Raw genomic sequence first — 17,820 nt, forward strand, 5'->3', positions numbered from 1 at the left:
AGGGCCACGCTCACGGGCGCCGTGCTCGTCTGCGACCGTAGCGGAGCCGCCGCGGCCTCCTCCGCTCCTCAGCCCAGTGCCCGGCCCCTGGGGCCCAAGCGGCTGCCACAGCAGCTCTCCAACCCCCTCCTCCAGAGCACAGGTCCCTTCGCAGGGGGATGCAGAACGACCCCAGAGCAGGCTCTGCCCGAAGGTGCAGCGGCGAACAGGTGACCGAGGCGCTCGAGGCCGCGGTCCAGCCTTCGGAGGACAGGGCTCGGCACGCAGCCCAGCTCCAACCTCTAGATGCGGCTGCCGGACAATGTAGACAGAGCCATCAAGACAGCAAGCAGAAAGCAAATGGCCTTATTATTATTACTTCAATTCACAAGTTTCACATACTTTTGCAAGCCTCGTCATCCCTAAAGCCTCCATTCCAGTCCTGTTATTCCCAAATTCCTGGGAAATCTATAAATTTAACCTGTGCATTGTTAATTAACTCCACAATAAATAGAAATATGATATTTGAGAAACATATAATTTGCCAGCACTGTCTACTGATCAGATAATGAAGATCACGTCAGCCTGAGGATCCTAAGATTGACCAGACTGCCAGAACCCCTCTTGAGATCATCAGATTGATATTCTTACATACCTTTCCATACCCATTCCTCATCAAGTTTTCTTTAAAACAAGAGCTGAGAACCCCTAAAGTACATCTCTCATTCTCAAGATAGCCTACATTCTTTCTTGAATGTGTATTCCTTGCTTTATCCCCCAAAGCATCTCTCTCTAGAGATTGTCCTCATTCTCCCTTGAATATGTATCTACTTTCCTAAATAAACCTCTGTCTATGTCTTTGACTGGCATATGCCGAAATCTTTTTCATATTGTGTATGCCAAAAACCCCTGAATGGAGTTCCCCCTTCTCTCCCAGAACTCCTCAGACCTTTCTTTGGATACACCTCTTCTCCCTTAACAGTTTCTCCTTCCCGAAGAGGTTCAGTCTGTCTACTCTGAAGGTTAAACAAAGCTTATGGTAATTGGCTGACCCTACTGGTCCTAGGCTGTGTACAGAAGGCCAAGGTGGAGACCTGGTACCGGGAAATGGTGATTCCAGCAATTATCCCCACCCCACCCCCCACTGCCTTTTTAAGCAAAAATTTTTTATTAAAACAGTCAACTTGAAACAGTGTACTCTATTTAAGGGTCATGATTTCTTTATGAGTACATAGAAAACTTTTTTTTTTTGTACCAGTGATTGAACCCCAGGACACTGTACCTCTGAGCCACATCCCCAGCCCTATTTATTTTTTATTTTGAGACAGGATCTCTGTAAGTTGCTTAGGGCCTCATTAAGTTGCTGAGGCTGCCCTCAAACTTGTAATTCTCCTGCCTCAGCCTCCTGAGTCACTGGGATTATAGGAGTGCACAACTATGCCTGGCTTATATGTAGAAAACTTTATAAAAAAGCAAATGGTTATGTATAACTTGAAACTTTACCCTTTAATCTTTTATCAATTGCCCCTGTCCATAAACTTTTTTTAGAATTAGATGAGACAGTTCTTTTGTGATTTACTCAGGTCCTTAAAATATAGGGTCAAAAGCCCTCTTGCTGGGTTGAGAGTGTAGCTCAATGGTCGAGAACTGTTTGGCACAATTTGGGTCCTGAGTTCAATCCCCATCACAGGGACAAATAATTTTCTCCAAATTCTGTTATCAAAATAAACTAAAGCCAGAAAGGTAGCCTTTTCAAATTTTGGCAATTCTAAATTAGTTCATGAGTCAGTCTGTTTTAAAATATAAATCTAGTTATGATGATGATGATGATCATGATGATTTCAATTCAAGTTCCACATGCTTTTTCAATCCTTGTCATCTCCTAAGCCTGTCTCCATTTGCTAGGGAGATTACTAGTATGTAATTCAACACTATAGTGTACAGATTAAATCTGAATTCTTTAACAATTCTTCTAATGTTTAAACTCTTTTATGGTTCAAATCACTTCTTGGTATAGAAAAACAATTTAAATGTTTTAATCAAAGAGCTATTCTTAAGTCTTTAGGACAAGGCAGACAAATTTCAACGTGACATAGGAGCATTCTAGGACAGACTTGGAAAAGTGGGACTTTAATCTTGTACGGGCAGGTGTCACATAGATGAGGTGGGAAGAAAATCAGAAAATAAAAGAAAATGAGAAAAGCTGAAGGTAGAAATGAACATAAGCTTAGATGACTGTAATGAGAGTAGTTGAAATTGATTTGGAAAAGTCCCAGAAGAAAGTTTAGGGTGAAAGATATGCCAATCAAGCAAAAAGAACATATGAAGTGCTTCCTAAGTGCTAGGGACTGATATACGTACTAAAAACAAAGCAGTGAAGAGGACAATTTTTGCAGTCAGGGAATTTAAATTTGCCTGTATAGTAGTGTGGGGAATAAGAACTGACCATGCAATTTTTTAAAAAGATAATTTCCACTTTTGATGACATTTGATTACTACGTCTAATTGTGATTAAAAACGTATTGATTGTGATAAAAGAAAAAGAGACAGATTATAGCCATCAGACTTTTGAAATTATGTACTCTTATAGGTAAAATTAAAATGAGTACCCCCTCTATGTGCATTTTATTCTTTTGTTAGTTTATTTTGCATTGTTACTGTTATTTTTCATATGAATCTCTTAGCAGGCTTTATTTACTTATTTGTCGCTGGGGTTGTACCTAGGGACACTTTACCACTGAGCGACATCTCCAGCCCTTTTTATTTTTTATTTTGAGACATGGTCTCACTAAGTTACCCAGCCTGGTCTCAAACTTGTAGTTCTCCTGCCTCAACCTCTTATTTGCTGGAATTACAGGTTTGTGCCATTGTACCCATCAGGAAAATTTTTTTTAAACTGTGTGCCCATTTCGTGAAGGAAATCACATATATCATAAGATAGCATTCTATCTTATAATACATGAAGATAGCGTAGTTAGCACTCTTATAACCCTTATGTCCACTTAATTGTATACACATAAGTGGACATTATGCAGAAGTGAAGAGCTGAGTGAGGGCATGTGTCCTCCCAGTTGTGGAGGTCTCACTTTTGTCTCAGGAATCTAGCACATGACACATGACCACCTAAGTGCACTGAGTGAAGCTGTGATACCTGGGCTCAGGTTTATAAATTCAGTTTTTATTTTTAGGCAAAAATGCAAGTTCTAAATATTTTCATTTTATCCTCTCCCCAAGAGCACATACCCCACTTCAGAAACCAGTACAATAGAAAGGGTCTGGGGAGAGGATGGCTGTTTTACTGAGGATGTTAAGATTCAGGGAGACTATATGAAGTGCCATTTAAAGTGAAAATTAAATGATGAGGTGGGTACAGCCATGAAAAGAAGAATGCTTCAGGCACTTGTATGGTTTAGGAGTAGAGTCACTATGGATGTTACAGGAACAAAGGATGTTCTATAGGAATAAGATCTTACACAGAGGAGGGAGGGTGTTAGGAATTGAAAGTCTGAAATGGAGAACCAGGGTATTGGAGAAAGAATGACTGATCACTGACTGGTCCATAAGAATCTCTTGTACAGTTGGATAATAAGTTTGTGAGAAAATCCAAAAAGCAGATTCTGCCCAGCTGCCACATGGGGAATGCTATGGTCTAATAGAAGCTGCTGCTTCTGTATAACTACTACCTACTTCTGTGGGTCTATTGCCAATAACTGGTGGAGGGCCTGGAAGCATTATTGATCACTAGTCAGCAGTTGTGAAGGAGAGCCAAACACAAAAGAAGGGAAGAAGATAAGCTGAGACCTACTGGATACCACTGTGTCTGTCAATAAGTCTTATCACTCATTTATTTCTGCTTCCCAAATTTCACATAAGTTCCTCATTGCCTAACTCTAACTTAGAACCACATGGAGAAAGGGATCTAGGAAATGTAGTTCCCAGCCCAACCAAGTTCACATAGCAGGGAACAACCCAGCACAACAGGGAACAGCATATACAAAGGGCTCAAGAAGGAAATGGATTCAGAGTGCCTGAGAGATGGAAAAGAGGTGACACTGAAGTTCCATAAGCTAGGGAGAAAATGGAGAAGAAGGCAGAGCCCTGATGTGATAGGGCACCTGGCAGCCAGGCTACCAGTTTTGATTTAATTCTAACTTGCAGAATTTTAAGCAAGGTGGTGGGATTCTGAAGTATTCTTTAAAAGGTTCATCCTGTCTGTCATGGATGGTGGGGAAGCAAGAGAAAATTTGAGAAAAAGAGGCATCAGGAATAATAGGAAAAAGATAATCATGGTCTGGACTAGGATTATGAAAATGAAAATACAAACCAGGCACCGTGGCTACTTCAGAGAATGAGGCAGGAAAAACTCACGTTGGAGGCCAGCTTTAGCAGCTTTACACGACTCTATCTCAAAATAAAATTTTAAAAAGTGCTGGGGAGGGCTGGGGATGTGGCTCAAGCGGTAGCGCGCTCGCCTGGCATGCGTGCGGCCCGGGTTCGATCCTCAGCACCACATACAAAACAGAGATGTTGTGTCCGCCGATAACTGAAAAATAAATATTAAAAAAAAAAAAGTGCTGGGGATGTAGCTCAGAGGTATAGCACTTGCCTAACATATGAGACCTGGGTTCAACTCCCATATTTCTAAAAAAGGGAGAGAAAAAAAAGTGTTGATACAGAGAATTGGTCAGGAAGGTCTTTGTTTTCATTTCTCCAACATACTTTTTTAGACCTGAAAACATTTCTCTGTAATATGAGATGTGAGACATGTTGAGAGTTATGTGTGGCAAAAGTAAGTGGTCAGAGAGGGTCCACTACTTTCTATGCACCAAGATCTATGCTGAGCCTTCTCCTCACAGTAGTCCTGAATGAGGAAACCAATGCACAGGAAGTTGGAATGTACCTAACCAAGATAACACAGTTACACAGTAATAGGCCTGTGATCCTAACCCCAATACCTTAGAATCTTTGCTCTTTCCATAGCATCCTGCTGCCTCTCAGGTTAATTATGAGAATTCATGTTCACCATTAGTTATGTGATACCTGGCTCCTCAAAAGTACCTCAAATATACAGGTCTGTCTAAGAGACTCTGTACTGCATAATATCTCCAGCCTGGGTTTCCTAGCTGTTAGCCAGCCTTTTGTTACTGTGACAAAATATCTGAGACAACCAACTTAAAAAAGGAAAGGTTTATTTTGGCTTATGGTTTCAGAATTTTCATTCTATTACTTTGGGCCTTGGTATCATGGTTCATCATGGCAGGGGCATGTAGTAGTAGAGGCCTGTTTTCCTCATGGAAGCTGGGAAGTGAGGGTTGGGGGAGGAGGAGGAGGAGGAGGGGAGGAGAGGAAGGAAGGAAGGAAGGAAGGAAGGAAGGAAGGAAGGAAGGAAGGAAGGAAGGAAGGAAGGAAGGAAGGAACGAACTAAGGTCCTAACTTCCTCCTAGCAGGCCTCACCTAACTGGTGAGCAACTTTTAACACATGGGCCTTTGGGGAATACTTAACTATAGCACTAACTTCTTAAATAACTTACCTGGTGTTTAGATTTCCTCCATACCTACTTGAGGCCTTATAATATTTGAACATGTATAATTTCAGGAGATAGAAAAAGGTGAAGACATTTTTGGTTTCCTGGGTTTAAATCTCATTGGAATAGTGTTACCCCTGAGGATTAGGAAATAAACTGAATTCCATATAAAATTACAAGTCAACAATGTCATAAGGCCATGTTGTCATATTTTCCATGGAAGTTTTTTTTTTCCTAGCCCCAAAGAGCTCCTTTTAGAGAGATTTTGTGTCTTCATCTTTTTGTTGTTGTTGTTGTTATTGGGGATTGAACCCAGGGTGCTCTACCACTGAGCTCCATTCTCATCCTTTTATTTATTTATTAGTTGTAGATGGGCACAATATCTTTCTTTTATTTATTTATGTGGTACTGAGGATCAAACTCAATGCCCCACATATGCAAGGCTAACACTCTACCACTGAGCTACAATCCCAGCCCCTTATTGTTTATTTTGAGACAGTCTCACTAAATTGCCCAGGTTGTTCTTGAACTTGCAATCTTCCTGCCTCAGCCTCCTGAATCATGGGGGTTACAGGAGTGTGCCACAACACCTGGGTTCATGTCTATTTTAATTAATATTGCATGTCATTAGATGAAAAACAAAAAGTAAATGAATAAGGACACATCAGAATTACTGTTAAGCATGAACTTGTTAAAGGGCATGTTTGAGACATGAAAAAGAAAACCAAGATTTATTTTCCAATCAATGATCTATTTATTGATCCTATTGTCTTTTAAGAAAGAAAATGCTTCAAAGTACAAAGTATTTTATGTCATACTAGTTTGAATTTAAACATTATTTACTTAGTATATATGCATGTATAAATGATGAATGATTAGAATATGGGACTATATGTTTATCACAAATATTTATTGAAAATAGGTAGTCTTTGGTTTTTAGTTATACACTGTCCACTTTACCTGTGAGGTGCAAGGTAACCGGGCCACAGACTCAAAATATGGAACATTTTTATATTTTTTCAGAGACATTATATGAAAGGACCTACAGAGTTCCATGATTAGGTAAAGTTGTTTACATGGGATCACCACTGGGCAGCACTCAAAATCACGAGCAGCATGAGGAGTGACAGTATTTGGGAAGGTGAGTTTAGGTTTACATTCTGGCCAACGACATTCTCTCCTATTCAATTCCTGAACATGCTCTCAGAAGAAATTTCCCAGCCTCGAAGAGGCTAACTAGATACCAAACATGCCTCCACTAGCAGAATTCACTCTTCCCGTTGGCTCTTAGTGTCTTATCATTCCTTTTCTTTGTGAAAGATGGTGTGATAATTGATAATCACAAAACTTTGCAAATTCTAAAACAAGGTCACCTGGCAATGAAATTTGTTTTGCCTTCAATTAGTTTTTAGAAGTATCTTGGTAGCTGTCTTTTTAAACTACAGAAAGTTGGAACTTGTCAGGAATGGTATTGAAGGAATTTTCATATTGGTGGCAAAAGGTTGGGCACTGGCTAACATCTCTGTATGTGTGTTTCTTTTCTCTGGGTTTTCAGTGCTAGGGATCAAACTCCAGTCCTTGTACATACTAGGCAAGCACTTGACCACTGAGCTACATCCTCAGTCACAATGCGTGATCTCTAAAGCTGCTTTTCATTATAAGATTACATGATTCTAGATGCCATATATATCTGGAATGTTCTGGAATAATAGTCCAGAATAGTCACAAATGTTTGAAACATGTGCTTCTTATTTGTTAGAGAAGCCAAGTTAATATCCTGTTATATAATAAACAAGGATGTTACTTCATCCTTCTTTCCTGCAGTGATAATGGCCAGAAGATAATGATTAAAAGAGGTTACCCAGGGTTAGACACAGTAGAGTAGCCAGGAAACATCCTGCTTTCTCTGAGAGGATGGTCTGACTGCCTTCCTACCTATAACAGATACAATTAGTAAACTATTCAAAACCCAGCTCCACAGTCTTTTAGATGTGGTGGCAGACTCAAGGAAGTTAAACTGTAACTCTGCCCTCAAGGAACTGACAATCTGGTTAGAGAGAGAAAACAGACATTCAGAAATTAATTAGATGACAATTAAGTGATCCTCCATATTGTACTAAACACTCATGAAATAGTAGTTTTATGATGATTTGAGCATCCAGAAAAATTTTTGAAAGATTCACTTACTTATTTTTGCAGTGCTAGGGATCAAATCCAGGATGTTACATATGCTAGGCAACTGCTCTACCATTGAGCTATACACCCAACTCTCCAGAAAGGTTTTATTTAAGAGGCAGGACTTGAACTGAACCTTGAAGACTGGGATCAAGTAGAGATAAGCAGGGAGAAGAAGGCATTCCTGTGGAGTATAGAGGGAAAAGTGAGAAAGGAGTACACCCAGGTGAATGAATTTCATGAATGAGTGCATAACTTGTGTAGTGGAGAGAAGACAGGCACTAAATTGTGGCAAGATGGTGAAGAATTGGCTTGAGTAAAGTGAAGGGTAATGACAAGAAATAGTGTGGTCAATTTGGGCAGGCAAGAGTCACATGACCTCAAAAGCCAGAGAGAAGTTTCTGAAAGCTAAGCTCTGGTGATCTCCAGTGATGGATCCTCAGAAGGAAGCAGCAGACACATTGTGTGAAAGGCCTACAGGTTGGTTCAAATGCAGATGCCAACAGCCATGGCAGCTTGGCGAGTCCAGCTCAATTCCAAACTGCATGACTCACTGGCACATGGACAGGTCTGGGGCTTGCTGACACATACCTCAGAATACTCTCTAGAGGCTGTAGTTTGTGGCCATGGAAGCCCAGGCAGCTGTTATGTGTGGGATGTATTTGTGTGGATATTTGTCCAGATGTGGGTGTTACTGAGATCATAGCCTTACACATGATGAAATTCAGTTGGTTGAGGGTAGAGGAACAAAGACAACTATTGCCTCTAACAAGTCTTAACATTTTGGTTTTAAAATCAACTTTCTAACTTTAGTTACATTTTTAAAAGAGTACTTTAGATTTTCTATTCAAACTAACAAACTGATTTATTAGAGGTCATCCCTTCTTGGAATTATTTCAGTATAATTAAAAAAAAAATTTAACATAAAGTACTTGATGGTAAAGTGGTCTCTTATGTAGTCTTCTTTTGATGAGGACGTTGGGGTCTTTTAGCTTTTAAAAATGTCTTCATTTTTTGTTTTCCCCCTTTCTTTTGCTTTTTCTTTTGGATGACCTGCAGAGAGGGGCGGGGAAAGGATAATATTTTTTAATTTTACAAATTACCCTTCCTTATATCCAAACTCCTGACTGTGGTTTTTCTTTATTCTCAAAACTGTCTTAAAGTTGCCTTCTCTCAAAGGGGCCTCTTTTGATTCTCTGATTTGCTCACTTCTTTTGTTTGTTCTCCTGGCTTATTGATGTCCTCACACCAACTTTGCTTACCAGCCACCTGCCCTGACTGAAACCCTCTGAGGTTGGTAATATCATCATCCACTTTTTATACATGAGGGGGTTGAGGTTAAGAGAGGGTGACTTGTCCAAAGTTGTGAAGTGGCACCCCCTTTCTCCACAGAAAAGCCATCTTCACCATGGCTGATTTTAGGACTGTCAGCAAAAGAGTCCATTGTAGATAAACTTCCTATTTTCATGTCACCCTGTTTACTTGGCCACTGGCCGAGAAGATACCAGTACTCTAGGTGCTGGACACCCCCTTACTAGTTTTTCACAAATGTATCCAGTATAGTACTTTGAAGAAATGTGCAAACAAGGCCTCTGGCCTTGAGCTGAGCTTCACAGAGAAGTCTACATTTTTAAGATAAGTTATAATTGGGCTCCATGGTAACAGCTGGCAGGGGGAGGAAAGAAAGGGGAGAAGAAGTTCTCCTCAGGTGTTATCCTTGAAGAGTTAACTTGCCCAGAACAGTGAAATAAAAAGCTGCTTTTATGTAAACTTCTGCAGACTGTGAACTTCTGAGCCCCTCCCTTACATGCTGGGTATAAAACTCTGAAACTCCCTGAACTCGGGGTTCAGGGGATTGATTGATTACAGCAAAGGCTGTACCCTCTGAACCTGGCTGCAGCCAAATAAAACTGTTTCCTGCTATCTTCGGTGCCTTGCCTCGTTTGTCCCTACAACAGTTGGACAGCTAGTACGTGGCCAGTCAATAGTCTGTCAGACCACAGAACTAATGCTCCCCACCACATATTCTGTGTCCTTCATCAAACCCAACTCCTGAGCATGTCATGCAGAATTCTTCCCACTTTGTCCTCACTGACTCTTCCACCTCAACATCTTTCTCTCTCCACATAAACTTCAGTCTTATTACATGAGGTTGCCTGAACACAGCAAGCTCTGTCTTGATTTTACTCTTGTTCACACCGTCCTTAGCTGCCTGGGGAGCTACCTACCCTTCAAGCTCCAAATCAATGTCACCTGATATATGAAGTCTTCCTTAATAATTTCTCCCTGTCGCTTTCCTGGTAAAATCAATTACTACTTTCTCTATAACCCTCAAGATTCTAATATATACCTTGATATTATATGTATGCATTGCATCACAACTAATTAATTCTTGCTATAGAAGGAAGGGACTATATCTTATTACCTTGGCATCCTTCGTGTCTACCATCAATTCAATACAATTCAAAAGGATGAAAGGTTGAAAACTGTACCCTTCATTGAGCTACACAGAATTCTTTGTTTTCCACAATTTCTAAAAGATAGAAAACTGTTCTTCTTTTCACCAACCTTTTCTTTCCACATCTTCACCAGTTTTTTCACATAACCTGAATCTGGGTTTAGACATTCTTCATTCCCGTTCTTCATTGTAGCACTGCCAAAGAAACAGCAATGAGATTTCTTTTTTCTCTGTAAATAATTTGATTTTTTTTGTAGAAATAATAAAAATAGGTATGAATTTTGCTGAATTTTTTAGTGAAATTACTTTAAATTACTTAAAAATTTAAAGACAAGATTATTTGGTTGCATTTTAAAAATTATAGCAGCCCATCCAAGAATAACTTCATGATATTTCATTAATCTCTCTGTACAATCTGAAAATAATAGTAGAAATTTCATATATAATTCTTAATATAGGTATGAAAGAACTTAAAATATGCATATCATTTATCCTAGCAATGATAGGAAGAATTAAAGACAATACTGTCACAGTAAGAATTTGGCAATAGTCAAAATTTGGAAATAATCTATATTTCTAACAGCAGGCATTGGTTATATAAATTATGGCACCTCTATATAATATAATTTGACCATTAAAATGACATTATTATGGCTGGGGCATATAGTTCAATGACAGAAGCATGCTCCCTGGGTTCAATCCTCAGCACCAAAAAATAAAATAAAAGGGGGAGGAATTATTAAGAAAAAATGAAATTATTATAGAAGATTTACAGACATAAACATGAGAAAATGTTCATAATTATAGTGTTAATGAAAATCATATTGCAAAACTGTTCAGTAAAGGAACTGTACAGGTAGGAACTCTATCTTATTATATTATCCTAAGTGTCTCCCATCAATTCAAGACAATTCAAAAGGATGGAAAACAGTGTCACAATATTTAATAAATGTCTGTTACAGGTTAGACACATACATATACTCATGGGTGCTATGTGGACCAACTTCTTTTTATGTAAGTAAATGTCTATTAGACAAAATTCTTAGTAGCAGAAAAGTAGGTCATAATCATTTGGGAAACTGTGTGAAATTCCATTTTTGTTCCTCTTGATGCTTCAACCACATCTTCCACAGAATTTTCTCTTTATGCAGAGCAAGAACACCCTGAAGGCATAACTAAGAGTCACCAGGCCAACTGAAATCATCCAAGGGCAACTCCAGGCCTGACCCTAACCCTAAGCACCCTTATGAAAGGGAGAGGATGTAGAGTTCCCTGGATCATATGCTTTGATCATAAGGGAAGGGAACACTTTACGTACATAGAATACCACTGATTTCAAGGACCAGCCAATTTCTGGAATCCATAGTATAAAGCTTTAAGGGCTACCTGAAGAGCTCCCAAAGCACACAGAGCAGCTGCTTTGGGTGTGTGGCCTTTCTGATTAGATGCCTGCTGAGCACCCTAGATCAATAACATAATTGGATTAAAATAACAATTAGATTTATGTTTAATAACAATTAGGTTTTTTAAAGAACAGCAATGGGAGAACAACCGCTACAAAGGCAAGAATTTTTATTTGGTCCACTGCTGTGTTTTGAAATGCTGTCAGCCAAAGATGAGGGATCTGTAGGATGAGTAAATATCACACTGACTTTGCAGGAGCATTAAAATAAGTTACAAGCATCATAAAAGCAAATGTACACAAACATACCTAATACAATAATTAAAACAAATAAAATGGGCTTGAAACACTCCTATTTGAGGGTGCTCAAGAGATGTGGACCAATTTCTTAGGAATTTAAGTGGACCTTAATGGAATGGAGTTGGTGGAGTTTTGGACCAAAAAGCTGTTCAAAGGATTTTTAGACTAAAATGTATCTCATTTCAAGATATATTTCAAGATATTCTGCCAATGCCTGAAACTTCAGATAGCAGTGAATCCTATGTATGCTGTTTTTTCCTGTACATTCTTATCTATGATAAAGTTTAATTCATAAATTAGGCACAGTAGGAGATTAACAATAAATAATACTATGATGAAATAATTTTAATTATATACTATAATAAAAATTATTTAAAACTTATGAACTATTTATTTTTGGAAATTTTCACTTAATATTTTCAGACCATGATTGACTGTGAGTAAAGTGAATCAGCAGATAAGGGGCAACTATGGTATGTTGTACATGATTTTATTGATTTTTATTTGTGTATCTATATGCATAAAATATTAGTGTATATATATATATATATATATATATATATATATATATATATATATATATATATATAGTGTGTGTGTGTGTGTGTGTGTATAAACACATATACCCAAAGCAAATGAGGAAGCTTTGGAATACCATGTACCCAGAAGGTATATGATAGTATTTATCACTGGCTGGTAGGATTATAGGTGATTGTCAGTGTCTTCTTTAAGAAGATTGTCAGTGTCTTCTTTAAGCATTTTCTAGGAGCCCATTTTCTGGACTGCTTGAATATATGTTTTCCAGGTTACAATCCTAATTAGTCTCAAATAAATGAAATGTTATTTTTGTTCTTGAAAAACAAACTTCTCTACATTGAAGACGTGCTACTTCACAGTCTATCATACTTGGTTCTCACTCTCTACCAGAAATTTAATTTTTTTTTAGAAAAAAAGAAAGCAACAGACAGACTTATGGAAAGGGTAACTATCTGAACTTTAAGTGTCTGCATGGGCAAGCACTCCATTTGCCATCATTTCTAGATCACTGCCCTCATTTTGTGAAGTAATAATAGTCACACTAAATTTAGTGTCCTTGCCAATGTGGCACCTGTGTATTGAATGAGTTTTTACTTACATGATTTCAGTTTTCTCACAGGAAGGGCTTGGGGCAAATTGTTTAATGTCTTTTAAGGCTTTAGGGTGGATTTTCCCCTGCCTAGTACTGATGCAGGAACAACGGTCATTCCTCATTATTGGGGCTCCTATCAGAAAGAGAAAGAGTGGAATACATGCACGTGTTAGGTCAATTCTCCCATTGAGGCAATTCATCAAAATGATACATGCATTTGGTCATAATTATTTCTATCCCTTGCTGTCGGTAGATCATAACCACAAACTTTTGAAGCAGGTATTTCTCCCCTTTGTAGATAAAGAGGTTAAGGTTCAGTTAGATTAAATAAAGACCAATCACAATAGCTTTCAGGGGGCAGGAGTACGAGTAGGATTTCAGCTCAGGTTTTACTGTGTCCAAAGGTGCTGCTTTTAAATACATCACCTTACAACTTTAAGAGGAGTAGACACTTTCACAACATTTTTTTTTCAAATAAATTTATTTTTTATATTTATTTTTATAAATATAAAAGTGGTGCTGAGGATGGAACCCAGGGTCCTGCTCATACTAGGCAAGTACTCTACTGCTGAGCCACAAATTCAACCCCCCCCACAACATTTAATAAATGCCTATTATAGGTAAGACACACAGACATATAATTCATTAGCATTATGTGGTTCCAACTTCCTAAGGAACTCCCAAATACATTTATTCCCTGACCTTAGTGAAATGGAGTTGATACAGGTTTGAACAGAGAGCTTTACTTAACTATAATTACCACTTCCAACCTCATCCTCTATGATCCCCACTGCTTGATTTTCAATAGTGCTTTAAATTTGGGGAAAGTTTTGACACTCATTCAGCATATATCTATGCAGTGCTTACTGTGTCACACATTAACTTCAAAATACCATTTTACAAATATGGAAACTGAGTTCCAGTAAGGTTATTAACCAAGGTAACAAAAATAGTAAATGGATTAGGGGCGATCTCTCTGATTTCTCAATTCTCAATTGGTTAAACACAGACATATTTATCAAGAATCCATATCAGGAAAAAACATGAAAACAGTATAGGAAACAGAGTCTCTCATCTCATTATCAGCTGCCAGTGCTGCTGTTTCACATCCCTTATTATAAACCACCCATTTATGTGAAATGGAAATAAAATATGCAGAAATTTCTTGGCTCTGAGATAGGGCTTCTTGTTATTAAATGTTCAAACATTTATTAAGACTTAACTAGGAATGTACACACCTAAATTGAGAAGACTTGTGTTTGACTTGGCAGGTCCAAGTTATGATCTTCAGATAATCAACCACATCACCAAGATGTTTTTATGAGTGACCAACATTACTTTCTGGGGCATGCAGAATATTCAACTTTATCTGATGAACCCATAGGGCTTAATAGTGAGTCATACCTCTGACTCTACTAATGTAATATAACTCATAATCCCTTACCTTGAACTCCAAACAGAACCAGGAAGATGAGGCCCAAGAGGAAAGGAATACCGCTTTTCTTCATAGTCAGGGAATGGAGTTCTACCAAGTCACTGCTATATATTTTGAACCTGAGGAATTCTTTTGAGAACATGCTCTGTGGAACCATATTTATTTAGGAGATCAATTTTCCTCCTAAACTCTGATTGGATGTTGTCCTTAGATCAAGCTAAACCAACCACAAATTGATTGTGCTGGGGGAAATCCTAATCTCTGATCCAAGGGAATTTCTGCTTGTTTTATTTCCATTTCACATAAATGGGTAGTTTTTAGAAAGTGATGTGAAACCAACAGCACTTGCAGCCTTTAGCAAACTCACAGCTGTTCACCTGGGAGAAGAACAGGTTATGCGATGAAAATACTAATGTCATACAGTAAGAGTTGGAGATATGGTTTCCAAATGGGAAATATTACAGTTCACTTAAGTGATTCCCTTATTACTTACGGCCTAGCCTTCTGTATAATACATGGCTACATTATCTTTCTCATATTGTCCATCCAGCAACTTTAAGCACCTTAATTTCTTTAGGGGCCATGTTATTTTCTACTGGTGGTAATTTCATTTTGTGTCATTGATGCCACAGCCTATTATTTTTAAAATTGATAGATCAGTTAACATTATAGTTCAGATACATGTAAGAGACCCAAATTAACAGTGGCCAAGATAGAGGCTTATTTCTCCTTGACACAGGTAGGTGGACCAACGCTTGTATGGAGGCTCTTTTCCCTGAGGTTGTCCAAGCTCCCTCTATCTTATTGCTTTGCCACCATTCTAGGTCACTGCCCTCATCTACAAGGCAAAGATGGCCTGCTACCATGTCTGATTTCCAAGTACAAAATAGCAGAAAGGCCGAAAAAGGGCATCTTATTCCTTTTGAAACTCATCTTCAAAGTTGCAGCTATCATTTTCCATCACAGCCCTGGCAACAAAACTTATTCACATGGCCACACCTAGCTGCAGGGGAAGTTAAGAAATGTCATCTTCATTCTGGTTGACCTGCTAAAGATCAGAGGTTCCATTACCACAAAACAGTGTTTCTCAGGTAGGGTGGCTCATTTGGGGCGCCCCTGGTTTGGCCTGAGGCTTCCTCTGACTCTGGCTGTCCTCACTCTCTCCTGATAGTTAGTGCCGCAGCAGCCACTTCTCCAAGCCCCAAAGGTAGAATTTGAAAGCAAAGACTGTCATTCCCATCCCCAAAGAGGCACAAAGACAAAACCCAAGAAGCTGAACTATAAGATGGAGACAGATAAGTTTGCTTAAGCACAAATATTGATTTTGTTAATCTCTCTGCAGAAAAAGAGCATTCGTCCCAGAAGAAAGTTCTGGAAGTCTGGCACAGTAAGTATCCAGCAAATGCTCTATCAGTGAGTGAAGGGGCTCTGCGGCTGCATCCAGGCACCGCTCTGGCCCTGTGACCTCCTTGAGGCCCGTGGCGTGCGCACTGCGCATGCCCAACCAGCTGTGCTTCCAGAACCTTCTTCCGCGAGGAGGTTACGGCTGGAGCTCCCAGCGCTCACTCTTTTCTCGCCCGCCGCTGGTGTCGCTGCTGGTTGTCCGCTGCTGCTCTGATCCTCACAGGGGGAAGAGAATCGCTTTGGGGAGGAGAGGTAGTGTGTGTGCCCTCGGGATCTCTCCTCTGTCCCCTGGCCACTGTCCTGTAGCCTCCCCAAGGGGAGGCCGCGTTTCCTGGGGAGGGGGAAGGAGGCAGGGGGCTCACAGAGGCCCTTTGGGAGCTTCCACAGTAGGCTTGGGTGAGGCCTGCGGGAATGAAGGCCCCAGAAGGGTTGGGTCGCCCACCGGGCGGAGGCCTCCAGGCGAGGCTCCCAGACCCCAGAGCTGGAACCGGACCTGTTGGACCTTAGAAAGTGGGAGTTGGGGTCAGTGAGGAGTCGTTCGAGGCCAGGCCGCGCCTTGTTACCCAGGAGGGTGGATGCTCTAGCGGGAGGAGAGGGCTTCCCAGGTGAGTGGCGGAACCACTGGGGTGGAAATGAAGACTACAATGCCCGCTACTTAGGTCTACTCGGACACTTGCTTCCCAGGCCTCGGTTTTTTTTTTTTTTTTTTTTTTTTTGGGGGGGGGGAATCATCATGCAAGCTCAAAGTGCGCTTCTGATTGGGCAGAGGGAAAGAGAAAACCCATTGACAGCACACTTATGACTAAACAGGGCTTTTAGGAGAAATAGAAACCTGGTGAGAGGATATTGCAGGAGTTTCCCACAATCCTGGGAAAGGAGCCAAAGTTTGTCAGGACTGTTGAAATCAACAGATAGTTCTTAATTCCCCTTTGGACCAGAGTTTTAATTTCTTTTGCCTTGAAAAATTCCAGTTCTGTGTCCCCGAGCACCTGAATGCTGATGTAACCCCCAAGAGCCTTGGTTTTCACATGTTGTCTGGCCTCCCACTTCCATCTTTTTGGTTATGGAATCAGTGTCATCTGTTTTATTTTATATATAGTGTGACTCACTGTGTCACAGTGAAGATGAGAGGCTTCCTTTTTACCACGGGAGAGGAAGTTTCATATTGAAACCCTCAGGCCTGTTTTAATTTCTCACGGTGTGGATTTCCCCTCCTTTTAGCAGCTACTGCTAGAATTAAAAGGATGCTGACTCGGAAAAAGTGTACTTTGTTAAAGTCTCAGAAGCCCTGATTTATAGCATTCTGAGTTTTCTTTTTCCTTTTCTACTCCCATGCAGGAAGTTAGTCTTTCCTTCTATAAAATTATTATGTGGTGAACTGTCTGTGTACAAAAGTCATAGCTTTGTAGTGTTTCTTAATGGTGTCTGCATCTCACCTCATTAAGAGAATGGATCAGGTTCTTCCTTAGCTAATCTTACTAGCTGGCCTTTTTGTTTATATGTCTCATGCAAAGCTTGAGAACTGGGTTAGGTTTGTGAATAAGCAGTCTTGAAAGGGAAAGTCAGGACCTCATTTCAAGAACAGCTGTGGCTAAATGTTGGCGCTAACACAGCATTTTTGTTCTGTGACTTTGGCAAGTTGGTTGTGATTATAGTTGGGAAGAAACTCCTCCCTAATCTGAAGAAAAAGCATCCTGAAAAGAAAGAAAATATTACTATATTTAAAACATTCATTTTCATTTTAAACGATTTACTTTAAAATTGTTTACGTAACTCTATAAGAAAACATCCACTTTCTTGAAACTCTTATTTACTATTTATCATTCATTTCACTTCATTCATCGAGCTATTATTATTATAATTCTAGACTCTGAAGACACAAGTTATTTACAATAATTTCTGCCTTTAGAGAGGGTACAGTGAGTGGGGGAAAGCAGCATATAAACTAATAATTACTGTAGGAGAAGTGCTACATTAGATTGTTCAAAATAATTGGAAGTTCAGGGAAGTCCA

At 39.5% G+C, this 17,820-nt stretch overlaps 1 protein-coding gene across 1 annotated transcript; it reads right to left on the reverse strand.

Moving 5' to 3' along the window:
* Positions 1–7,692: 7,692 nt before the first annotated feature.
* Cxcl9 (C-X-C motif chemokine ligand 9) lies at positions 7,693–14,493 on the reverse strand. Its single transcript, XM_027939737.2, has 4 exons — positions 14,413–14,493; positions 12,975–13,101; positions 10,248–10,332; positions 7,693–8,732 (listed from the first exon to the last, which is right to left on the reverse strand). The coding sequence occupies exons 1-4, from the start codon at positions 14,474–14,476 to the stop codon at positions 8,631–8,633; spliced, it is 378 nt and encodes a 125-aa protein (XP_027795538.1). The 5' UTR covers positions 14,477–14,493; the 3' UTR covers positions 7,693–8,630.
* Between the last annotated feature and the right edge of the window lie 3,327 nt (positions 14,494–17,820).

The sequence above is a fragment of the Marmota flaviventris genome, chromosome 7 (genome assembly GCF_047511675.1).
Source record: "Marmota flaviventris isolate mMarFla1 chromosome 7, mMarFla1.hap1, whole genome shotgun sequence".
Classification (NCBI taxonomy): domain Eukaryota; kingdom Metazoa; phylum Chordata; class Mammalia; order Rodentia; family Sciuridae; genus Marmota; species Marmota flaviventris.

Excerpts from the sequence above, each read along its gene's own strand:
- Cxcl9 (XM_027939737.2), bottom strand. The coding sequence starts at position 14,476 with ATGAAGAAAAGCGGTATTCCTTTCCTCTTGGGCCTCATCTTCCTGGTT. Across the intron at positions 10,333-12,974 it reads TGTGAGAAAACTGAAATCAT|TGCTACAATGAAGAACGGGA; the intron begins GTAAGTAAAAAC and ends TTTCTTTGGCAG. Across the intron at positions 8,733-10,247 it reads TGAAGATGTGGAAAGAAAAG|GTCATCCAAAAGAAAAAGCA; the intron begins GTTGGTGAAAAG and ends CCCTCTCTGCAG.